The 21,883-nt window shown below is 55.9% G+C and overlaps 1 protein-coding gene across 2 annotated transcripts; it reads left to right on the top strand.

Moving 5' to 3' along the window:
- The first annotated feature begins 602 nt into the window (after window positions 1–602).
- On the top strand, window positions 603–14,555 carry TUBA8 (tubulin alpha 8). 2 transcript variants are annotated; one of them, XM_028526535.2, is made up of 5 exons: window positions 603–804; window positions 6,740–6,962; window positions 8,261–8,409; window positions 9,890–10,570; window positions 12,968–14,555. In XM_028526535.2, the coding sequence occupies exons 1-5, from the start codon at window positions 802–804 to the stop codon at window positions 13,259–13,261; spliced, it is 1,350 nt and encodes a 449-aa protein (XP_028382336.1). In that variant the 5' UTR covers window positions 603–801; the 3' UTR covers window positions 13,262–14,555. The 2 variants fall into 2 exon arrangements, with proteins under 2 accessions (XP_028382336.1, XP_035867016.1); XM_036011123.1 differs by having other exon boundaries at window positions 653–804; window positions 6,740–6,957; window positions 8,256–8,409; window positions 12,968–13,467.
- Window positions 14,556–21,883: the final 7,328 nt, after the last annotated feature.

Genomic DNA, 21,883 nt, shown 5'->3' with positions numbered 1-21,883 from the left:
AAATATATTTTTAAAAAATCCAGATTTGGAAATAATGGTGCAGGGTTGATGCACCCCGATAGGGCGGTGGGAACGGGAGCGGCTCAAGTACTGAGCAACTGCTTTATATGTACGTTACATCCCCGAACTCGCCGATGGCCAGGTGAACCTGGATGTGGGAGAAGCAGGCATCCGGAGCACAGGTGCGAGGCCCGCTGCTCACGCCTCCCTAGCGCAGTGGCACTGGAGCTGGGCGCAGCCTGCCAGCCGCGGCGGAGCCCTGCGGCCATCCCCGCCCCCACAACGCCCCCTGCGCCCCCCGCGCCGGGTCCTCGCCCGGGTCCAGGGCGAGGGCAGCCAACTCAGCCCCAGCCAGGTGCTTTTGGCGCCCGGCCTGCCCTTCCTGGGGCGACCAGCGCTGGCAGCAGGACGAGACTCGGAGTTTGCAGGGCGATGAACACTTGGTCTGTAACGGCATTCCGCATTTCTTCCCCATGCAGCTGGATCCTCGAGGCCTGTCCCCCCGCGCGGATCCGCTCTCTGGAAACAGCCTGTGGTGCGGCCGCGCGCGCCGGACCTGAGGGCCGAGCTGGAGCGAGCGGCCGGCAGGGGCGGGGCCACGCGGGGTAGGGCGGGGCCTGCGGGTCATAGTGGCCCCGCCCTCCCCGGGCACTGTGATGCCCAAGAGCAGCTGCTGGCCCAGCATGTCTGTCCCCAGCCCCCTCCCGCCCAGCGTGTCACAACGGCGGAGGCGGCTGTATCTGGAACAGTTGGGGAGGGCAGGCCCGGCCAGCAGGCGAGCGAGCGACGAGTGCAGCCGAGATGGTGAGCCTGCCGGGGCCGGGGCGGGTGCCTGGGGCTGGGGATGGGGGGCCGGGGCAGTGGGGACTAAGGGACCCATCGCGTCGGGTCTGTAGAGTTGGCAGTCTCTGGGGGTGTCAGTCCAGGGTACAGTGGTGGGGTCTGCACCAAGGGACGTAAGATACCTGGTGCCGATTGGGGTTTTTCATGGAGGTAAAGTACACACCTGGGGCAGGTCGCATCTAAAAGGGAATGAAAGGCGATGTGGGTGGAGTGGGGGAGGACACGGAGAGCCTGGACTAGGACAGGGGACTCAGGGATCCTCAAGCTCAGGGACCAGAGTGCGGGGAGCAGAGGCAAACCAGGGGTTCAGATGGTTGGGCCCTGGCCAGGGGGAGTGGTCCAACCAGGGCACCCAATCCAACCACATTGCCCATGTCCTTGTCCCAGAATGTGACAGGGGACTTAGGGCGTCACTGTCGCCTGGGGCTTAGGGTAGGTCTCCCTTCCTGCCCCACCATCTGTCTGGGTCTGGGGCACTTCCAACTTGAGTGTCGCAGCGTCCGAGGCACTTGGCACCGTGCCCACACCCCCGTTTGCCAGCGGTCAGTCAGGGGGACCTTGGCACACAGCCATCTCCCCCCCACAGGCCAGGGGACCCTGGCTAAGTGGACTCTGCAAGGCCTGGCCCCCAGCAGCATTTGTCTCCTTCACAGACATGGATCTCACTTGCTGGGGGGGAGGCCTCTCCACACCCCTAAGTCCACCTTCTAACACCCCTCCCTGCACTCCCCCAACCTGGGGGAGTTACCTCCAATCCACCTCTGTGACCCCCAATCCACTTCTGTGACCCTATGGGTGCCCGGAGTCTCCTGGTGCAGAGCCCCAGCCTTTCAGTAGGAGGGAGGTGGGCTGGAAGACTTGGGTGGGGGAGGGGGCAGAAAGAGCAGTCTCGCAGGCCAAGGTCAGGTTCCCTGGCTCTCTGGATTCAGGTGTCAGTGACAGGCAGGCAAGGGGAGAACCTCCCGGCCTACCCAGGCCGCTGCCTGGAGTGGAAAGAGCCCAGAGTCTTTCAGCTCTGGCCCCAGCTCCGCTGGTTTTAGCTCCAGATGTGTCCTGCACCTCCCCTCTCCCGAGCTGCTCCGGGACACACCTGGGGATTTAGGACCTCGGGGACATAGGGGGATGTCTTGTGGGAAAGTGAGTGGGTAGAGGAACCCACTTCTGCCTGAGGCCTGGTGTGGGGCCATGGAGGGAGCCCAGGCCAGGAGTCCAGAGTTTTGGCTTCTGGCTCTGCAGCTGCCTGTGTGACTTCAAGAAGGTCACTCGGCCTCTCTGGACTGTTTTTCCTCACCTACGATATTCAGCAGGGTTAGGGTTGTCACGTGCAAAGCTCCACCCAGCTTTGCTTTTAAACTCCTGTCATACAGAACCTCAAGCATACACAACGGGAGGAGAGTGGTGTCGTGAAGCCCTCCCCAGGCCGCATCCAGTTCCAACTATTATCTATGTAGATGGTTCCTGCCTCTCTTATTTCCTCCGCCCTCTCTCCCGTCATTGTGGAGCAAACCCTAGGCAACATACTCAAGTGTATATTCAGTATTTATAACATCTAGCATTCTCCAGTGCTTTATACTTTTCAGAGTGCTTTCTCTTGCACGTTTTGACTTTTACCTGAACATCCTAAAGGAAGCTCTCGAGGGCCCTGTGAGCACCTTCCATGTGTGTTCAATAGGCAGGTTTCTGAAAATACCTGGAAAATCAAAAATTCAAACAGCTCAGACTTTATTGAAGTGAGCTGAAGAAGTTAGGTGTTTACCTGGAAACTATGGTTGAATAGTTTGAAAAACGAACATCTATTTTGGAACACTAATTTTTGTACAGCAGGTTCTATGCATGTAGAAGGGTTAATTGCACGACAGCATTGTCTTGATGGGGAAACCCACTTTATTGACGTTTTCCCACTCACAGAAGAATCTCTGAAAACCCTGGGACTCACTCCTGAGAGGCTAGGGTGACACATCCACAAACCTAGACCACGCGAACCCCACCCTCACTGGAAGGACTTTGCGCGTGGAGGTCGGGGGGGTGGGGTGCATGGAGGCTGCCTCTGGGTTAAGAAGCAGTAATTCAGCGTTTGCGTGTTCCGGCTGAGAGAGATTTGTAACTGCCGTTCTCCTTGAGCGGGCCGTCTGTGGCATCGTCCCCCTGGAAGCAGTTCTCCGCAAGCTGAGACTCCGGCCCTTCCTGGGAAGTGGCGCGGAGAAGCCTGGACAGACGCCGGAGCCCAGCCAGGGTTCAGAGCCCCGGGCTGCGTGAGCGGCGGCGAGAGCGCGTGCGCACCGGGGCCTCCGCACCTGCCGTCCCTCCAACCGGGTGCACCAGCTGAGTTTGGATGGGAATAGGCATTGGAGGGCAACAGAGCCGGTTCCTGCAAAAATGGGCCAGCGGAGGGCAGAGCATTTTGGGGGCAAGACGGGCCCGGCTTCTGGGTCTGCGTCCTGCGCCAAGGCCGCTGCGCAGGGGGGCCAGGCTGAGCTCTGCAGGGTCCCCACCCCACCAGGTTTCCACTGGCTGAGGGTCACAGGGGCATCGTTGGTCCCTGGCCCTGAGTGCAGGGATCCCTGCCTGGGTCCACGCCTGGGAGCAGCACAGGGGCCTGAGGAGCGTGCCCCCCACCCCAGGCCTGGGTTGGGTCCAAGGAGCTGGGGGCATTTTCATGGGAAACTCCGGGCTCAGGGCAGGGGGTGTAATGCAGGTACTAACAGTCCTTTCTGAGGGGCCCTGAAAGGGACATGAAAAGTTAAACACAATTTCCTAGGAGGAAAGAGCTGCTGTATACAGGGCCAGTGGAGGGGTGGGTGGGAGCCTGTGGCCCTCTGGTAGGGGGAAGGAGGAGGTGGACCCCTCTCCTTTTCTCTGTGGCCCCCCAGGGTCTGACAGTGCTGTCTAGGCCTTGGCATCTGACTGAGGGTCCGCATCTTCCTGTGGAAGAGAATGGGGGGCAGCGTGGGCCCCGTGCACACAGATGAATACCCTCTAGGACTTCCTGCACCTGCCCCTATGGGCTGCTCAGGCTCGGGGCCTCCTGCCGGGAGGGAGCCCACTCAGGCCTGCGTTTCCCAAAGTCAGCCGTGCCACTCTGCCAGTGCCCCAGCCATCGAGCCAGCGCCGCTCACAGATGCGAATCAGCTGCTCCCGGCTCTGGCTGTTTCTGGTTGGCCGCCCGCTCTCTGGTATGAGGACTCTCACCCGCGCGCCGATCGCAGGGTTTGGAGCAGAGACAATTCAGACAAGCTCCTATGAGTCACATTTGTTCTCACAGTAATTGTCCCTCTCAAACGCTGTTGGAGCTGTCCTCTCCCGGATGTGCCTGACCTAGATTCTAGAGTTTAGGGGAGTTATTATCCCAGGCCGACATTGAGAAATAATTGGCTGTGACAACATGTGTCCTGAAAGCCTCTGTGTGACCTTTGAGCTCGCAGGGGGTGAGCCTCAGACAGGTGAGCACTTGGCGAGACCTGCCCTGAGCTCTCCTGCCTCTCGCTCACACTGCTCCGGAGGCCAACCCAAATGGCCGCCTGGGCACGTCCAAGTTCCTCTGGCTCTCTGCAGACATCCTCCTCCAAGAAACCGCGCCAGAAGTTGTTTTGTTTCCTCCTTAGAACTCCCATGCCTCCTAGGCCCTGGCCACTCTCCTTCTTGATAAATAGACGGAAGCCCCCTTGGGGCAGGGTTTCTGTGCTAATCACCCCTCTGTTCTCGGAGCCTGCTGTGTCCCAGTCCTGTGCCAGACCCTGGGGCCTCAGGGAGTAAACCAGGGCTCTTGACCTCACAGAGTGGACTCTCTCCCCCAGGGAAGTATTAACTGTGTGATAGATGCAATGGCAGGGAGGAAAGGGATTGTGGGAGCACGTCGTAGGGCCCAGCGTCAGTCTGTGGTTCCCCAGACTTCCTGTAGGAGGGGACTTCTAACGACGAGACCTGGAGGCTGGTTAGGACTCAGCCCAACCCCCTTCAGGCTTTTGGCACATGTCAGCCCCATGCATGTGCCGTGGGAGTGGCAGCGCAGGTGCCTTTGTGGTTACCCTGATGTCAGAGGGATGAGGCTTCCTTAGGCTTTTCCAGGGCCCCCTCGGAGGCCTGGCCAGTGCCGGGTGTGCAGGTGCAGTCTGGTCGCCTGTGTGCTGGTCGTGGGCGGCTCCTGGAAGTGGGACACCCCTGTTCTTAGGCCAGAACTGAGTCCCTAAGGGGAACACAGAAAATAAACTTCACGATACAGGTGAATGGGATGGGGACCTGAGGTCTCATGTTTCAAGGCAAAGACACTGAGGTCAGTAAAGATGACGACGAGTGTCACAGCTAACTTGCTGTCTTCCGACAAGGGGAGGTTAAGTCACTCGGGCAGGGTCACACAGCACAGCAAGCAGGTTAGCGCAGCCACACTCAGGCCTGGGCTGCGCAGCTCAGCCCTGCCCTGATGCGGGGGTCATGGGCTGGCTGCTGTGGACACCTGACCCCCTTGAGGACAAGGGCACAGTGACAGGGGTAGAGCTGGTGTCCAGTGGTGACAATGAACCGGGAACAACGGGTCCTGACTCCCTGGCCCTCTGAGCTGCCTCTCAGGGCAGCCACCCTGCCCCCACGCCCGGAGAACCTCCAGGTCCCCAGAGCCCTGGCTCCTACCACCACGCGCTCTGCAGGCTCTGTGCCCGGCCCGGGTCACCCAGCGCCGGAAAATGCCAGGTGGGGTCATGGACAAGAATAGAAACCCACAGGCCAGGCACGTGCTTCCCTGCTGGGCTCCGGTGGGAGTCACGCGCAGGCCCCTTGCCAGGCCGCTGCTCCCTACAGGTGGGTTGTGCCGGGGGCCTGGGGCCCTGTTCCCAGCAGACCCCGAGGGTGGCTTCTACTCACACACACAGACATACACATTCACACGCTCGCTCGCCTGCACTCTCCCACACCCCACACCCCCACCCCCTCCTCAGCTGCTGGTACAAGGACCCACCATGTAACCTTGGCTCCACATCACAGTGACCCTCCGAGGGGAGGCTTTATTTAGCGCGGGCCTGGCCCAGCAAGGAGGTAGGGACGGCGGCTGCGAGGAAACGGCCCACCTCTCAGAGTCCAGGAGGAGCCTGACTTACATGCCCCCCACTCTCCCTCGCGGATGCACCAACTCTTTATTTTTTAAAATTAATTAACTCAATATACCCGACATAGTCTAACATGCGATCAGTATAAACGCTATGAAAGGAGCTCGTTTGCCTTCCGCTCCACCCAAAGGTGTGAAGCCTGGCCGGCGTTCGACATGCAGACACACGTCAGCGCCGACGAGCCGCGCGCCAGGTGCTCGGCGGCCGCGCCTGGAGCCGCCACCGAGCACAGAGCGGGTCTGGTCTCTGACGCCGGAGTTGGAGTGCAGGCTCCTCAAGTGGCAGCCCCTTCTCCTTGCCACGTCTGGGGCCCCAGCGCTGACACGTGTTTCCCAGGCATTCTGCTTCCAGGAGTGTCTGGCTGCTCCGTGACACCCGGGGACTCTGCGTGGGTGACCGTGGTCCAGGACAGTCGGAGTCTAGGTGCGGACACCAGGCTACCGCCGCCTGCCCAGTGTCTGCTGCTGCCGCCCCGGTTCGTCCTCTGACGCCCCGCCCCCCGCCCCCCACCAGCAGTTCAGAACCACTCCGCGCTTCCTCTGGGTGCCCCCGCCCCCTTCTCTTGCCTCACTATGAAGGATGAACCCTGGACAGCCACCGCTGGAGCAGACCACGAAACGGTGGCTCTGCAGAGCTGACTCCTGGTCCGGTCCGATGCAGTGGCACTCGGACACTGGAGCCCACAGACCCCGGTTCTGGCATCACATGGCCGGGGGTCGCCGTGGGGGCGTGGGGACACGGGGACGCGGGACCGGACCCTGGCTGGGGCTCTCTGACCGGCCTCCGTCCTCTCCCCGCAGAGGGAGTGCATATCCGTGCACGTGGGCCAGGCGGGGGTGCAGATCGGCAACGCCTGCTGGGAGCTCTTCTGCCTGGAGCACGGCATCCAGGCCGACGGCACCTTCGGGGCCCAGGCCGGCAAGATCGGGGACGACGACTCATTCACCACCTTCTTCAGCGAGACCAGCAACGGGAAGCATGTGCCGCGGGCTGTCATGGTCGACCTGGAGCCCACGGTAGTGGGTGAGTGTGGCCCGCCCCTCCCCCGGGGAAGCTGCGGGAGACTAGGAGGAAGCTCAGACTGGAAGTGGGAGTGGCTCAGCGGAGCCCTTCACCAGCCCCTGGGATTCCCCGAGGTCTTGGGCAGCGCCAGCACAGCTCCAAACCGCAAACAAAACGCCCTTGACGTGAACCTGCAGAGACCGATGAGATGGTCAAGATAACTCTCAACACACTGAGGGTGAAATACAAATGAAGCCCCCAAACAGGGTCTCAGAGCACAGATCCCCAACTCGGTGATAAGTGCCCTCTGTTCTCGTGGGTCTGGTGGGACCCTGCAGGGCCTGGCACACGGCGTGCAGTAACTTCCAGCCAGAGGTGGCGGTCTTCCCAGCACAAGCCTCCTGGATCTCAGGAGACAGGAATTAGGTCGCCCCCTGAGCTCCACCCCAGACCCCTTCCCTGGGCCTGAGCCCTGGGTCTGTCCTCATCCCTGAGGCTCCACAGGCAAGGGGTGCGTAAGCGTCACAGAGGCATCGGGGTGGGTGTCCCAGGACACTCCAGGGACTCTGGGTCTCAGGGACTTTGTCCAAACACGAAAAGTGCGGTTTACCCGGCCAGGCCGCCGTGCAAATGGGCGATCCTTCAGGGATGGGAGACCCCTGAAGGGGAGAGGGGGTGCAGCTGGGGCCGGGGTATCTGGTCTACCCTGGGCCCACGTCGTGTGGACACTTAGAGGGGAGGGGCAGCCCCCAACCCCCACAGCCTCCCGGGCTCCTGCTTCTCCAGGATGTGCCACTTGGCTCTGCCTCCCGGTCACTCCATCTCCAAGGCCTGACATGCAGTCACCATCTTGAGTGGAGGTGGGTGGGGGGTGTGATTTCTGGGGGAGCCTAGGACCTGGGCAGGTCACCCTGAACCTTTCTCTGTGTCCCTAGCACATTCGAATGCAAGTGAAACCAGGGTGACCGTACATTTGGGGGGAACTTTGCCCCATGAAAGAAAAAGTGAAAGGGAAGCCTGGAGAGGTGAAGGCAGCAGGAGGGAGTGGCCGTCGGCTTGAGTGTTCGGCGAGCTCTGTGGCCCCCGAGACTGTGTGAGGTGCCAGCCGGGGGAGCACCTGCTTCTCCTCACCTGCCTGAAGCCCTGGCCTCCGGCTCGTGGAGTGCCTGCGTCACCCTGGAATTGTCTCAGCCGTCTGTTACAGGGTTGTCGGGCTGCACTGCAGTAGAGTATGACCAGCGGGGGCTGTGGAGACCTGGAAGGGTGCTACACAGTATTCTAACAGGAAAGGGGACCCAATGGTCCCCCTCTCTCGGTAGATGAGGTTCGGGCGGGCACCTACCGCCAGCTCTTCCACCCGGAGCAGCTGATCACGGGGAAGGAGGATGCTGCCAACAACTACGCGCGCGGCCACTACACGGTGGGCAAGGAGAGCATCGACCTGCTTCTGGACCGCATCAGGAAGCTGGTAAGTGCGAGCGAGGGTGGCGCTCGGTGCCTCGGGCCCGAGCGGGCTGGCTTAGACTCTCGCCTGTCCGAGCAGAGGGGGTGGAGGCTCACGGCCTCAGATTTGGGAGTTTCTCCTCACGCTCTGCGAGGAGCGTCTGCAGCGACGGAGCCCTGTCCTCCACCCGGACATCCCGGGCGACCTACAGGCTGCAGCCCTATTAATACTTACGGACCCTCTGTGGCAGCGTCAGGGGGTCGTCCCAGACATAAAGGAGGCGGAGCTCTCGGCTCGTTGGAGGCTAACGAAGCATTGAACTTGGAAGAGAAGGGGAAGTGATTGTGGATACATTTCAGCACTCACAAATGCCATTATAAGTGTGGATTATATTCCTTAGTTTAATCCCCTTAATAATGGTAGGAAGGAGGTCACTTCCCTGTACTTTACAGGTGAAGAAACTGTACTTTACAGGTGAAGAGGGCCAAGGTAGTTCAATAACTTAGCCCAGGCCCCACAGCTAGAAATGGGTAGATGTAAGATTTAAGCCAGTTGGTTTGACTCAAACTTGTACTGTAGAGTGGCCACTGTCTACTGGAACCCCCGTCTCCTTATCTGTCCAAAGAAGAAGGTGGGACTTAATCAGCGGTTCTTCACTTGGGAGCTAAGGATGCCACATTTCTTATATGATCACTTTTTCTGTTTAGAGAAGGGGTCACAGTAGTCATCAGTCTCAAAGCTGTCTGATCCCACGAAGTTCAAAGCCACTGGGTGGAGTGACTGTAGACCACACCCGGTGGCGAGGTTCTGAGACTCCAGGAACCCTCTTCGTTCCGACAGGAGCCCTCCTGGAGTGCTCACCGCAGGTCACGTCCTTGCTCAGCGTATTCTGCCGCCTCACTCAGTTATCACAGTCACCTTGTGAGATGAGTGTGTTTTACTGACCCACTTTAACCTTGAAGCAGCAGAAGTCTGGAGAGATTCAATAACTTGCTCAAGTTTTTACAACTGGGAAATGGCAAATTGATATTAAAACTCAGGTTTTCTGACTCCATTTCTATTTCTGAAACCAGTTCCCTGCTCCACCTTCCAAGGTCGGGCTCCGATGTGCAGGCCGGCAGTTTCCACAGAATCGAATGAAGAAGGCGGGGGAGGGGCCGGGAGTTGGGGGCTGTCCAAGGACACAGGCACTGACCCCTGTGGTCCTGGAGCTCTCACTCCTGGTTCAGCAAAGCCGCTGGACGGGAACTTTCACATACCTACAGGCTTGTGTGTGTGTGTGTGTGTGTGTGCGCGCAGTGTGCCGCCCCAAATTTTCACTAGGCCTCCTAAGCTCAGCCCCCCTCCTGAAAACAGCATTTCCTTCAAGGCTGTTTTGGTTTCACGTCCATAAAACCGTGGAGGGATGGCGTGGGGCGGACAGAAGGGCTGTCTGCCGCTGTCCACCCGAGGGTGTTCCCAGAGGCTTGTCTTCACCGCAGTTTTCCTCTCTCTCCCCCCCAAGACAGACGCCTGCTCCGGCTTGCAGGGCTTCCTGATCTTCCACAGTTTCGGCGGCGGCACTGGCTCTGGCTTCACGTCTCTGCTGATGGAGCGCCTGTCCCTGGATTACGGCAAGAAGTCCAAGCTGGAGTTCGCCATCTACCCGGCCCCGCAGGTCTCCACGGCCGTGGTGGAGCCCTACAACTCCATCCTCACCACCCACACCACCCTGGAGCACTCCGACTGCGCCTTCATGGTGGACAACGAGGCCATCTACGACATCTGCCGCCGCAACCTGGACATCGAGCGCCCCACCTACACCAACCTCAACCGCCTCATCAGCCAGATCGTCTCCTCCATCACGGCCTCTCTGCGCTTTGATGGGGCCCTCAACGTGGACCTGACCGAGTTCCAGACCAACCTGGTGCCCTACCCCCGCATCCACTTCCCGCTGGTCACCTACGCGCCCATCGTCTCCGCCGAGAAGGCCTACCACGAGCAGCTGTCCGTGGCGGAGATCACCAGCTCCTGCTTCGAGCCCAACAGCCAGATGGTGAAGTGCGACCCCCGGCACGGCAAGTACATGGCCTGCTGCATGCTCTACCGCGGGGACGTGGTGCCCAAGGACGTGAATGTTGCCATCGCCGCCATCAAGACCAAGAGGACCATCCAGTTTGTGGACTGGTGTCCCACAGGCTTCAAGGTGAGAGCTGCCGCGTGAGGGAGGAGGCAGGCGGCTGGGAGGCTGAGGGGCGTTCCTGGGGCAGGGTGGGTGGTGCGTGGGCTCCGGTGGCACCTCGGGCGCCACGGGCTGCTGCTGTGGGAAGAGGGGCTTAGCCTGAGGGTAACGTTCACTTTACTCCTTCGTTCCTTCATTCCTTCGCTCACTCGCTTATCATTTCGTTTACTTCGGGCAAAGGAGAGATGTACTGGGAAGGACTGTTGAAAGCAGGCAGGGGCACAGCAGCGGGGGGCGGGGGGTCCTGCCCTGAGACCTGCAAGTGCCTCGAAGGGGCCGAGTGGGCAGGCTGGAAAGAACCAGTGAGGGCAGGGGGGGTGCACAGGAGGAAGGGGTGCAGGTCGTCGTGATCTGACCACAGATTGGCACATGGAGTGAGGCCAATTATTCGGGTTGCCAGAGAGGTGTAATTCCCTCCTCTTAACAAAAGATCTGTGTGCGTGTCCTGCTTTATTGTGAGAGATTAACCATCTGTGGGGGGATGCAGACGGTCCAGGGAAGACCCCCGGGTCTCAGGGCCAGGTGGACGTTGGGCGTTGGTGAAGCAGCCCCTCTGAGCTCCACGGCAGGGCGAGCGGCCAGCTCCATGCACGAGAACTGGGTCGTCACACTGCGCCGTGCTCCACGGCCTTTAATCGGACCCCACATCAGGACAGGCACTGCCGTCTCCACTGACTGGGGCCGCGCAGGAGGCAGAGCTGAATTATTCAGAGGGTTACCGTGTGCCAGGCTGTGGCCGCCGTGCACGTGACGCGGTTTTCCCCTGGTGGGACTTCCTCAGGTGCCCGCCTCTCTCTGACCCGGCCAACCCTCAGGCAAGGGCGTGTGCCTGTCCTCCTCCCTGTGTGGCCCCTCGTGACACAGGTAATCTTTCTTTCTAGATTGCCTGTTTTATGGATCAGTCTTGATCTGTATTGTGAAACAGCCAAGATCCTAAAAAAAAAAATGCAGTTCTTTTTCTCTTTCAAATGGAAACAAACAGCAAAACATGCTGATAGGCAAATGGATAAGGAAAGAGTAGAAAAAGTGGAGAACGGAGGGCGGTGGGGAAACGTCCCTCTCCTCTCTCAAGTGGGAGCTCCAGGGTCACGTCCAGGAGGAGGAGGCCGAGCCAGCACCCGGACCTGCTTCTCAGAGAGCGTGCTGCGGGGGCTGGTTTGTGGAACGTCCTCCTCTCTCCTGTCCCAAGGGTGCCCGTCTCCCTGGGACTCGCAGGGAGGCTGCTGTTGCACAGTGAGGAGACGGCACGTCTCAGCTGGTCAGGCGCAGACCCAGCGGAAGGTGTCACGGGCCTCCCCCGACCCATTTCTAGTCTTTGCTGCGTCTCAACATCACCCCCATCACCAAGATGCCTCTTCAGTCCAAGAGGAACTGTCGACCTTGGTGAACCCATTTACTGCCTTGGCTGTGGGGCCTGCTGTCGCTCCCCGCTCCTCCTCCCAAGAGGACCTGCGTTTCAAAGCTGAGAATTGAAGGGTGGCTCGGGTAGAAGAGGTGTCTTTTGGACAGCACCATGGATCTCAGCGTCCCATGAGTGGGATCCCAGTTTGTCATCTTAGATTTCCTCCAGGTTCCTCCATTTGCCAGGGCTGGCTTTGGTTGGACATGTGTGTGGGGAAAGGGAGGTTTCTCGTATAGCAGCCCCACCGTCAGCCAGGGCTGGACTCGGTGGCTGGACTCTGCCCAGCCGCCAGAGCGGGGGTTGCAGCTGCCTTCCTGTGCTTGGCATCCTTGCTTTTCTTCCAAGAAGTCCCGCTCCCCAGAGACACGAGGCTGGTTAACACTCACCCCATCGCCGTGGCCCTTTGGACCTTTTTGTTTATGGCTCTGGACTCTCTCCACGACCTTGTAAGCAGCTCTTCACCCTTCTCAGAGAAACTTCCCTAAATTTATTGACAACAGAGCTGGGGGGAGCTTCAGATGACCCCCGAGGAAGAACACACTTTATAGGAACCTCAAGTCCAGAAATAAATTCGCCTCTCCAAGGGCACCTGCCTTCCTTTCGGAGATAAACACATGTCACTCACCTCCCCCTCGCAGCAGCCCCGGCAGCTGCGCTGGGCGTCCGCTAGACTCTCCCCACGGGCGTCTCTGCGCCCAGCCCTGTGCTGCTTGTGCTCCCGTCCTTAGGTGCCCCAGTCCTTCCTCCTGCACTGGCTGTGCCCACCCCCTTTTACAGCCTCCTCAGCACTCACCTCTCTGCACCTGCCTGCGCCCCGACCTTCTGCTCCCCTCGTCCCACCCCAGCCCACAGCCCCACCCCCTTGCCTGCGCCCACACCACGCCCAGAAGGTGCCTCAGGGGCATCATCCTTCGGCCACCCTGCGCCTGCCTGGGTTGCCCATCTTTCTCTCTCCCCAGGTGGGCATCAACTACCAGCCTCCGACGGTGGTGCCCGGAGGGGACCTGGCCAGAGTGCAGCGGGCCGTGTGCATGCTGAGCAACACCACGGCGATCGCAGAGGCCTGGGCCCGCCTGGACCACAAGTTCGACCTCATGTACGCCAAGCGGGCCTTTGTCCACTGGTACGTGGGGGAGGGCATGGAAGAAGGAGAGTTCTCCGAGGCCCGGGAGGATCTGGCGGCCCTGGAGAAGGATTATGAAGAAGTGGGGACGGATTCGTTTGAAGAAGAAAATGAAGGGGAGGAATTTTAAATACACAGGTTCCTCTTGGCTGAGTCTCTTTGTCTTTGCTGCTCCGTTCCAAGCACCTGTAGCTGTCACAGGTGACGCTCCCAGCTGCAGCCAGATCCCGGTCTGACCCCCGTCCCTGCAGGTGGCTGGGCTGAAAGGGGCACTGTGCTCTGCCCGCCCGCCCTTGGGCAGGAGCAGCTCTGTGTCAACAAAGAAAACGAGAGTCACCATCTCTGGTTTAAGGGGAAGCCAAGTACATGTGCGGAGGCCCGATCGGGACTTTAACTCTAGGTTAGGCTCTGCCCACCCCGAAACACAGCCTGCTGGCCAGGCAAAGGTAAGACCCAGGGAAGGGGAGTATCTAGGCCTTGAGAAGGTCCTGGAACAGACACCTCTTCTGCCCCGTACACACAGCAAGACCCACGCGAGACAACTTCAGGTGGTGTCAAGTGATGTGAAGTGAACAAGCAGTGGTGAGAAGAAGTGCTGGGTTGTCAGGGAAGGCCTCGTGGGGACCCCAGTGGAGAAAGGAGCCATTCTGGGAAGCTTTGGAACCGGGGGTGCTGGGCATGGGGCAAAAACACAGGTGTGGGGACAAGCGTGGGGTGTCTGAGGAGCAGAGGGGGGCCTGTGGGTGGAGGGTGGTGGAGAGGGAGCCGCAGCAGCCAGGCAGGGTCCAAGCAAACTCGGCCTCACAGACCATCCAGAGGAGTTTAGGCTTCTCTCTAGGCAGACACAGAGGCACTGGAAGGTTTGGAGCAGGAAGTGACTATGTATACACACAGACCTTATCGCTAATCCCCCGGCTGTCTGAACACGGGTGTTCTCACTTTACGAGCAAAGAGCCTGAGGTGCTCTTTGGAGACAGTAAGAGGGGTGCCCAGGGGCCGCCAGCCTGGTTTCGAGTCTGCCCTGCACCGTGTCTGTCGGCCGTGGTTGGCCGAGTGCCCGACTGCTGCCTCGGGAAGGGGCGGGTGGGGGCGGGGAGAGACCCGTGTGCCACTGAGAAAGCACAGGACACGTCGTGAGTGCACTCTGCCTGAAGCTGGCAGCTCTGGTAGGGTTTCAGGAGATGTCGAGACTGCTGTGGGTCCCTGTATGTCAAATGTGCCGGTATGCTCATTAATATTCCACTGTGCCTAAACGTTTTTATTTGAATATTCTTTGGAAGTAGGACGAAATGGTGGACTACACTGATCTTTGAATATTGAACAAGACTTTGATCCCTGGAGTAAAACCATACGTGGCCGGGGCATAGAATTCTTCTGCATTTCTGAATTCTATTTGCTAATGTTTTGTGAAGAATTTTGCATCTGAATTCAGGAGGGATGTTGGTATACAGTTTTCTCTTTTTTGTGCTGTGTCTGATTTTGGTACCCAGGCAATGCTCTCCTAAGATGAGGTGGGAAGTGGCCTCTCATTTCCTGGAAGTGTACATCACGGATTAATATTAACTCTTAAAACATTTGGCAGAGTTCTACTGGACCTGGAGATTTCATTTTTGGGAGTTTTAAAAATTAATAGTTAAGCCCTGGCTGGTGTGACTCAATGGATTGAGTGCCGGCCCGCGAACTTAAGGGTCGCTGGTTCAATTCCAGGTCAGGGCACAGGCCTGGGTTGTGGGTCAGGTTCCCAGTAGGGGGCGTGTGAGAGGCGACCACACATTGATGTTTCTCTTCCTCTCTTTCTCCCTCCCTTCCCCTCTCTCTAAAAATAAATGAAATCTTTAAAAAAATTATAGTTCAATTTCTTTACAAATTAGAGCATTATGCAAATAATCTGTTTTCTGTTGGTGAGTTGCAGTAGTTTGTGCTGTTGAAGGAATTGGTCGAATTGGAGTAAATTGTCAAAGTGATATATGCAGTGTGTATAGCATTCCGTTCTTATGATTTGTAGCCACCAGGTCTCTATGGTATCCATTCAGTTCCTGGTATTTGTTATTTGTATCTTTATTTTTTTGTCATTCTTGTTAGAGTTTGGTCAATTTTATGGATCTTTTCAAAGAATAAGCTTTCAATTTCATAGATTTTTGTTCTTCGTGTATCGGTTTTCAATCTCATCGATTTATGCTCTTTATTATTTCCTTCCTTCTGCTTGCTTGATGTTTATTTTGTTCTTTTTTCCCCCTAGTTTCTTACAGGTAGAGTTTAGGTCACTGATTTGAGACTTCTTTTCTAACGCAGACACTTACCGCAACAAATTCTTCCTCAGGCCCCAGCTGGGTGGCTCAGTTGGAAAGTCATCCCGTACACCAGAAGGTTGCGGGTATGATCCCCGGTCAGAGTGCCTGTGGGAGGCAACCCATCCATGTCTTTCTCCCACATTGATGTCTCTCTCTCTCTCTCTCTCTCTTTCCCCCCAACCCCTTCCTCTCTAAGATCAATAAAACATATCCCTGGGTGAGGATTAAAAACTTTTTCTTCCCCTGGGTGGCATAGCTCAGTGGATTGAGCGCGGGCTGCAAACCAGTGTCACGGTTCGATTCCCAGTCAGGGTACATGCCTGGGTTGCAGGCCATGAGGGGTTGCACCCCCAGCAACCACACATTGATGTTTCTCTCTCTCTCTTTCTCCCTCCCTTCCCTCTCTAAAAATAAATAAATAAATAAATAAATAAACCTTTTTCTTCCTCTGCTGTTTTAACTGTGTCCCACACATTTTTATGTCATGCCAGTGGTCTGAAAAGGACATGTATTCTGCTGTTGTCGGAGAAGATGTTCTATAAATATTGACATCAACATGCAATTGACTCAATAGTGTGTATAAGCCATGGTCAGCCCCCCATCTAGGAGATGCGAATCCTGTCTCCTTTACTTGCTGCAAGTAAATAAAACCACCTCACGACAACCGCATCTCGAACCTGAATAGAGCCCTGCAGGCAGCAAGCCCTGGAGTTCAGTGACAACTTGGGCAGGCTGTGCCCCTCCCCCTGTGGATGTTCCCTGTACCCCATGTGGTTCTGACAACCACGCTGGGCAGCCTGCCTGGGCGGATGCCCTCCTCATCCTGCTTGGGCTCTGACACTCTGTGTGCTGGGCTGTCCCCCCACCATGTGTGGGCACCCTTCTCCCCTGCTGAGAGGCCCACACGCTTCCTCAGACAGCTCTGTCATGTGGATGCAATTCTTCTCCTGCTCCGGGCCACCGCGGAACCCTACTGTGTGTGTGCCTCCTGTGCTCCGCCCACCTGGTGGCTTTAGCACGGAATTGCTTGGGAAGGGAAGAGAAAGAGCCCTCATAATAACCGTAATGGATCTCACATCCTGTGTCCAGCCTCTAGCCCCAGGCTCGGCTCTTGTCCACTCTATGGACGCAGCAACACCAGTTACTTTGTTACACGGTGTCGCCGAGATTCAGGCAGAACGAACTGGTCGACTAGAAACAGCTCTCTGCTGAGAATCACTGGGAGCAAACAGAGCTTACTCCCTAACGTTCGACTGACTTAAAATATTTAGCGAACTGCACTGCATTTTGCAATATCCTTCCCCAGTATCCTTCACCCACGAGGACTTACGAGGTTCCTGTTCACTGGCAAGACTTAGCACGTCTCTGGCTTTGGCTGCACGACTGACGGTCAGCAGATGTGCTGTGTGACCCCGGGCTGTCCACCCAAAACCCAAGTGCCAGCGAGACCATGCTGTGCTGTGTGCCTCACTGCTCCCTGCTCAGGCTGCGAGGCACCGGGAGCCTCCGCACAGGTGAGAGGGTGAACGTGCTCACGCACGTGGACGTAGGCATATCTACCGCATGCGCCCACCCACACATACTGTGTGCACGTGTACAGTATCTTCCTGCCGTGACTCCTCTCTGCAGACCCGGCTCAAGGAGGCCTGGATTCCTGGAACCGCCCACCCTCACCACTTGCCGGTGGACGGCTCTCACAAAGGACGGGCCCTTGTGGGCAGATTGCATCCTGCATCCCTGCCCAACAGCCAGCACCTGAGCCCCTGGCAGGTGGCCCTTCTGCCCCTACCCGCGGAAGTGAACACACATGACATAAAGGGGCAACAAGCCATTCATGTGTGTAGGTGACAGGTCCTTTAACCTTGTGTGTCTGCATGCCCAGCAGGTTAGTTCCCAATTTCACCGAGCCTGTATTTTACACACGCTGGTTAAGACCCAAGGTTCTGAGGTCAGACCTTTTTGAAATCCTGGCTTCCCTCTTGTAATTTTCTGACCTTGGGCAGGTCATTTAACCTCTTTGAAGTTCAATATTCTCATCCTTAAAATTGGGGTAAAAAATAGGTTTTCCACCCAGAGGCTGTAGTCTAGATCAAATTAGGTTTAGAGTTTAGTAGAGAGATTGGCATTTCTCAGGGATACAGCAGATGTTAGAGGTTGTAAACCTTGGGAAAGAAGACATCTACTAAGAAGCACTCCTCGTAGCTCAGTGAGCTAAAATTCTTAAAAACAGCTCAGCAGCAGTTCCTGCACAGGGGCCTCTCACACAAACCGCATTTCAGGGAAAAACCTGTACTGTGCTCTTGCCAGCCTCATAAAGGTTCCCTGGAATCCTATTTCAACCAATAGGACTAAGGCTTTCTCCATCCAATCATCGGTACAGCTCCGACCAACCAGAGTGGCTCTGTTCTGACCAATCAGGGCAGTGCTCTTGAACCAATCAAACTTCCAGGATTGGAGTCTTTATTTGCATGTGGGCAGATCAATCAGGGGCCAGGGGAAGGGACTTCTGTCAATATAAGCCACCTCCTCCTATTTTTTCTTTTTTAAATATTTTATTTATTTATTTCTGTAGAGAGGGGAAGGAGGGGAGAAAAACATCTACGCGTGAGACAAACACAGACTTCTTGCCTCTCACAGCCCACAGCCCAGGCTGTGCCCTGCCTGAGACCTGAACCCGCCGCCTCTCAGTCCGCAGGCCAGTGCTCAGTCCACCCAGCCTCAGCTGCTAGGGCTCTGCTCTGGTTTGGGGGGCAACTGCACCTTTCTGCTGAAGAGCGCCTTTCCAGCCTCAGGAGGAGCAGAGTGTGCCCAGGAGAGGAACCTGACCCCATGGCCGCTGGTCCCAGGACCCTTTCCCCCCAGGGCTGCCTCCCAGCGGCGCTGTTACACAGATGAGCTTTTTGTTCTGAATAGTTTCCTTCTTCCCAGCACCCCAAATTGGGGATTCCTGTTGGCATTGAAGTAGACCTTGCCTTTAGAATTTCTAATGAGAAATAAATAGTGCACCTTCTTTTCCGGGGTTGCTCTACCCTTTACCCCGTGGACCCTGGCAGCAGAACCACAAGACAGAGTAACAGCTTTATGCCTGTGTGCCAGATTTCATCCACTACGCACCGTGTTGATTTTAAGGTAAACAATTCGGGAAATTCTAGCACTAGAAAAGGGGAAAATGCTGCCCTGTGTACTGTGGATTGCCAAGCGACTATAATAACCGCATCGTGTGCGCAGCGAGCTGAAAACGTTAAACGGGGAGAAGCGCGTCTCCTCGGGATGCTGGGCGAAACGTGTGCGTTCCACACCCAGCTTCTTCAAACGCGCCAGCGAACAGCGCAGATGGGGCGCCCCCAGCAACTCCCGGGCTCGCCTGCGCAGGCGCCCTGGTGCAGCGGGCGCCGAGCTGGGCGCCCCGCTGAGTTTCACTTTCCATTCCGTGGGAATCGAAAGCCGCGCGGGCGGGGCAGGTGGAGTGGGCGGGCCGAGCGGCTCTGGCGCGGGCTCGGCTCGGGCTCGGGCTCGGGCTCAGTGCGTCTGGACGAGAGCTGGAGCCGGCAGCGCGGGGGACGCTCTCCTGTTTCCAGCATCCAGCTCCGCAGTGAAAGCTTGGCGCCGGCGTGGCACTTAAGGCAAGTTTGGTGCTAATTTGTAAGCTTTCTTTCCAGAAAGACACCCCACGGAGCTATGCTTAGCCCCTGGATAATTAAGGAATATATTAGGGGATCAGCAAATTTTAATAATGGTCTGTAGTCATGACATCCATATGTGGGACGAATGAATTTTTTCCAAGTGGATATGTTTATGTGGACTTTTTGCATGGCTTCAAGCTTGTGAAAAAAAAATGCAATACACAAGCCAGCTAGACAAAGATGTAATGTAGAAACAAAAGCTTCTCTAAGTCCTCAACTCAGTATCGTTTTCGTGTACTAGAAACTTGTATATGTACAAGTCTTTAAAGTTGTTACGGGATTTGTTTTTTTTTGCTCTAGACAGTATATGATGGGCATCTTGCCATGACAAGACATATAGATATATCTCCTAATTTTTCAAAATTGGTACATAATGTGAGGATATCTCACCTGTTAAAGAGCTCATGGACATTTAGGTTGTTTCCTATATTTACCGGTGTAGATGATGGAGCAATAAATATTTTATGTACACCTTCATACTAATATAAAAATATATTTGTGGAAAGTTCCCCGCTGGGTCAGTGGGAAAACATATTGAGACACTGGAAAAATTTAGTCCATTTGGGCAAATGACAGTATTTTCGTTTTGGTCTGTTTCCTACCTCCTCCCCACTTTTCCCGAAAGAAAGCTGAATTTAGATCTTTAGACATAAACCTTCCTTCTACGACCCCGGAAACTCGGGGTTCTTGAAAGTTAGGTTACAGGCTTTAACGGCATAGTTTGCAACACTGAAGTGGCTGTACTTTGAAATTGCTCCAGAAAACAAGGCAGATATTTAAACACATTTCTGCTATGCTGTGCAGAGGGAGGTGGGGGGAGGGGAGGGGAGGGGGGTTAAATCTGCGTGTCCTGGTCATGTTCCCCGGACAGTGGGTGGGAGACTAATACCGGTATGTAGCTTCATCTTGGTTTTTGGAGCATTAGCAAAAAAACTGCAGAAAAGGCTTTTATCTCCCCTTTTCACTATTAACAGAAGTGCTGCACAGTTTTGGAACTTTGGCACAGTGATTTCTTGGCTCGCCAAGGGGAAAATGTTTAACATGTATGCAGGCTAAAAGAAGTTAGGTCCTGCCCTGACCAGCACACCCAGTCGTTTGGGCGCCGTCCCACAAAGGGGAAGGGTGGGGGTTCGACTCCTGATTGGGGAACATGCCTGGGCTCCTGGTTAGGTCCCAGGTCCAGGCGTGTAGGAGAGGCAACTGAGAGATGTTTCTCTCTCACACTGACGTGTTTCTCCCCTTTCTCCCTCCCCCTTCCCTTCTCATTAAAAATAAGAAAGAAATAAAATGTTTTATTAAAAAAGAAAGATTTGATTTAAAAAAGAAGGTAAGTCCTAATGTGTTTCACATGGTTGTGTTTTTTTCCTATCCTTTTTTTTTTTGGAGTAGCCCTCAGATCCCCTCCTGTTCTGGGTCTAAGGTGCCGTGCAGTCACCCGCCTGCCCCGCACACTGTGAGCACGGAAGCACAGCCAGTGGTTAAGAAGGAGGGCCAGGTTTGCTGTCGGCATCGTGGGCTGGGTCTGGAAGACTGGGGCAGCCTGCGCCATGCTCCAGGCCTGCTGGTTTTGTTCTTCTTGGGGCATTTACAGACAGAGTCGGGGCTTTTGCAGACAGTCTCATTGTGACGGGAACCACGTTAGGTTTCCTGCGTCACACTGGTTGCTGTTTCTTGGACGCCCTGGTGGGTTCTGTGGCTGCAGGGGCTGTGGGCCCAAGCCAGCTGCTTCTGTCGGTCACATCTCCTACTTATTTTAAGGGTAAAAATTTAGGAAAGATGGGAGCTAAGTTGGTTTTGTTTTTTGGAAACAAAAAATGTATTTAAAAAAAAAAGCATTATCAACCAATTTTACCCTAATCGATTTAAATTTAAAAAGTTTATTTTTTACAGCAATTTCGGTTCAGAGCCAAATTGAGTGGGAAGCACAGACTCCCCACACAGGGCCCCTGTCCCCAGCCTCCTCCTTATGAACCTCCCCCTGCCAGAGAGATACATCTGTCACAACTGATGGACTACAAAGTCTACTTGACAAGGGGGCCCACTCTTGGTGTCTGTGTTCTGTGAGCCTTGACAAATGTGTAATGCTATGTATCCACTGCCACACTGTCATACATACAGTGCCATGCCTTAAAAATCCTCTGTCAGAGCCAGTTTTTGGTCAGGGGTCGACTTTGAAAATTCAGCTTCCTCGAGGTGTTCCTCTCTTCTCTTCTGTGGTGGGTGTTTGTCAAGCTCGCTGAGCTCAGCCGTCAGCCGCCTGCCCACTCCACCTTCCCCACCCTTCTGGATTCTAAGTTTCACTTTCCTTCCTGTTATTGCGTCCCTTACCTGTCTCCTCTGCCATCAGCTCCAAAGGCTGCTGCCTCGGTCTCTTGCCCTTTGGCACCTGGCCCGCCAGCCGGAGTCTCGCTGCCCTTTTTGGTTGCAGTGAGTCTTTCCCAGGTCTTGGTGGAAAGTGTCTGGAAAGCACAGGCTGGCCCCTGTGACTCTTCTGGCAGGCGCCCCCTCAGGGTGGCCGCAGAGTCCTGTTTCTTGCTCATGGAATTGTTGCCTGTCCTCAGCTTGACTCTCCCAGACTGAGACTCAGAAGAGGAACAGCTGTTGATGGCTTTTGAAAATAAATGTTTACTGAGAAAATGAGGTGTTTGTTAACATGAGTGTAATAAGATACCCACTTACATTTAGCTGTTTCCTAACTGCAGATGTTCTTCTTTCCTCCACATTCTCTAAAAGGATTAAGAAAGAAGATTCTTACACTTCTTTTCATTCCTAACTTGT

This window comes from Phyllostomus discolor, chromosome 11 (genome assembly GCF_004126475.2).
Source record: "Phyllostomus discolor isolate MPI-MPIP mPhyDis1 chromosome 11, mPhyDis1.pri.v3, whole genome shotgun sequence".
Lineage (NCBI taxonomy): Eukaryota > Metazoa > Chordata > Mammalia > Chiroptera > Phyllostomidae > Phyllostomus > Phyllostomus discolor.
Note: the sequence above shows the minus strand (reverse complement) of the source record. Positions and strands in the feature narration are given on the sequence as shown.

What these genes read in the sequence shown, in the direction of transcription:
- TUBA8 (XM_028526535.2), top strand. An exon ending in CCTGGAGCCCACGGTAGTGG is followed by an intron (nt 6,963 to 8,260) that starts GTGAGTGTGGCC and finishes CTCTCTCGGTAG; the next exon opens with ATGAGGTTCGGGCGGGCACC. An exon ending in TGGACCGCATCAGGAAGCTG is followed by an intron (nt 8,410 to 9,889) that starts GTAAGTGCGAGC and finishes CTCCCCCCCAAG; the next exon opens with ACAGACGCCTGCTCCGGCTT.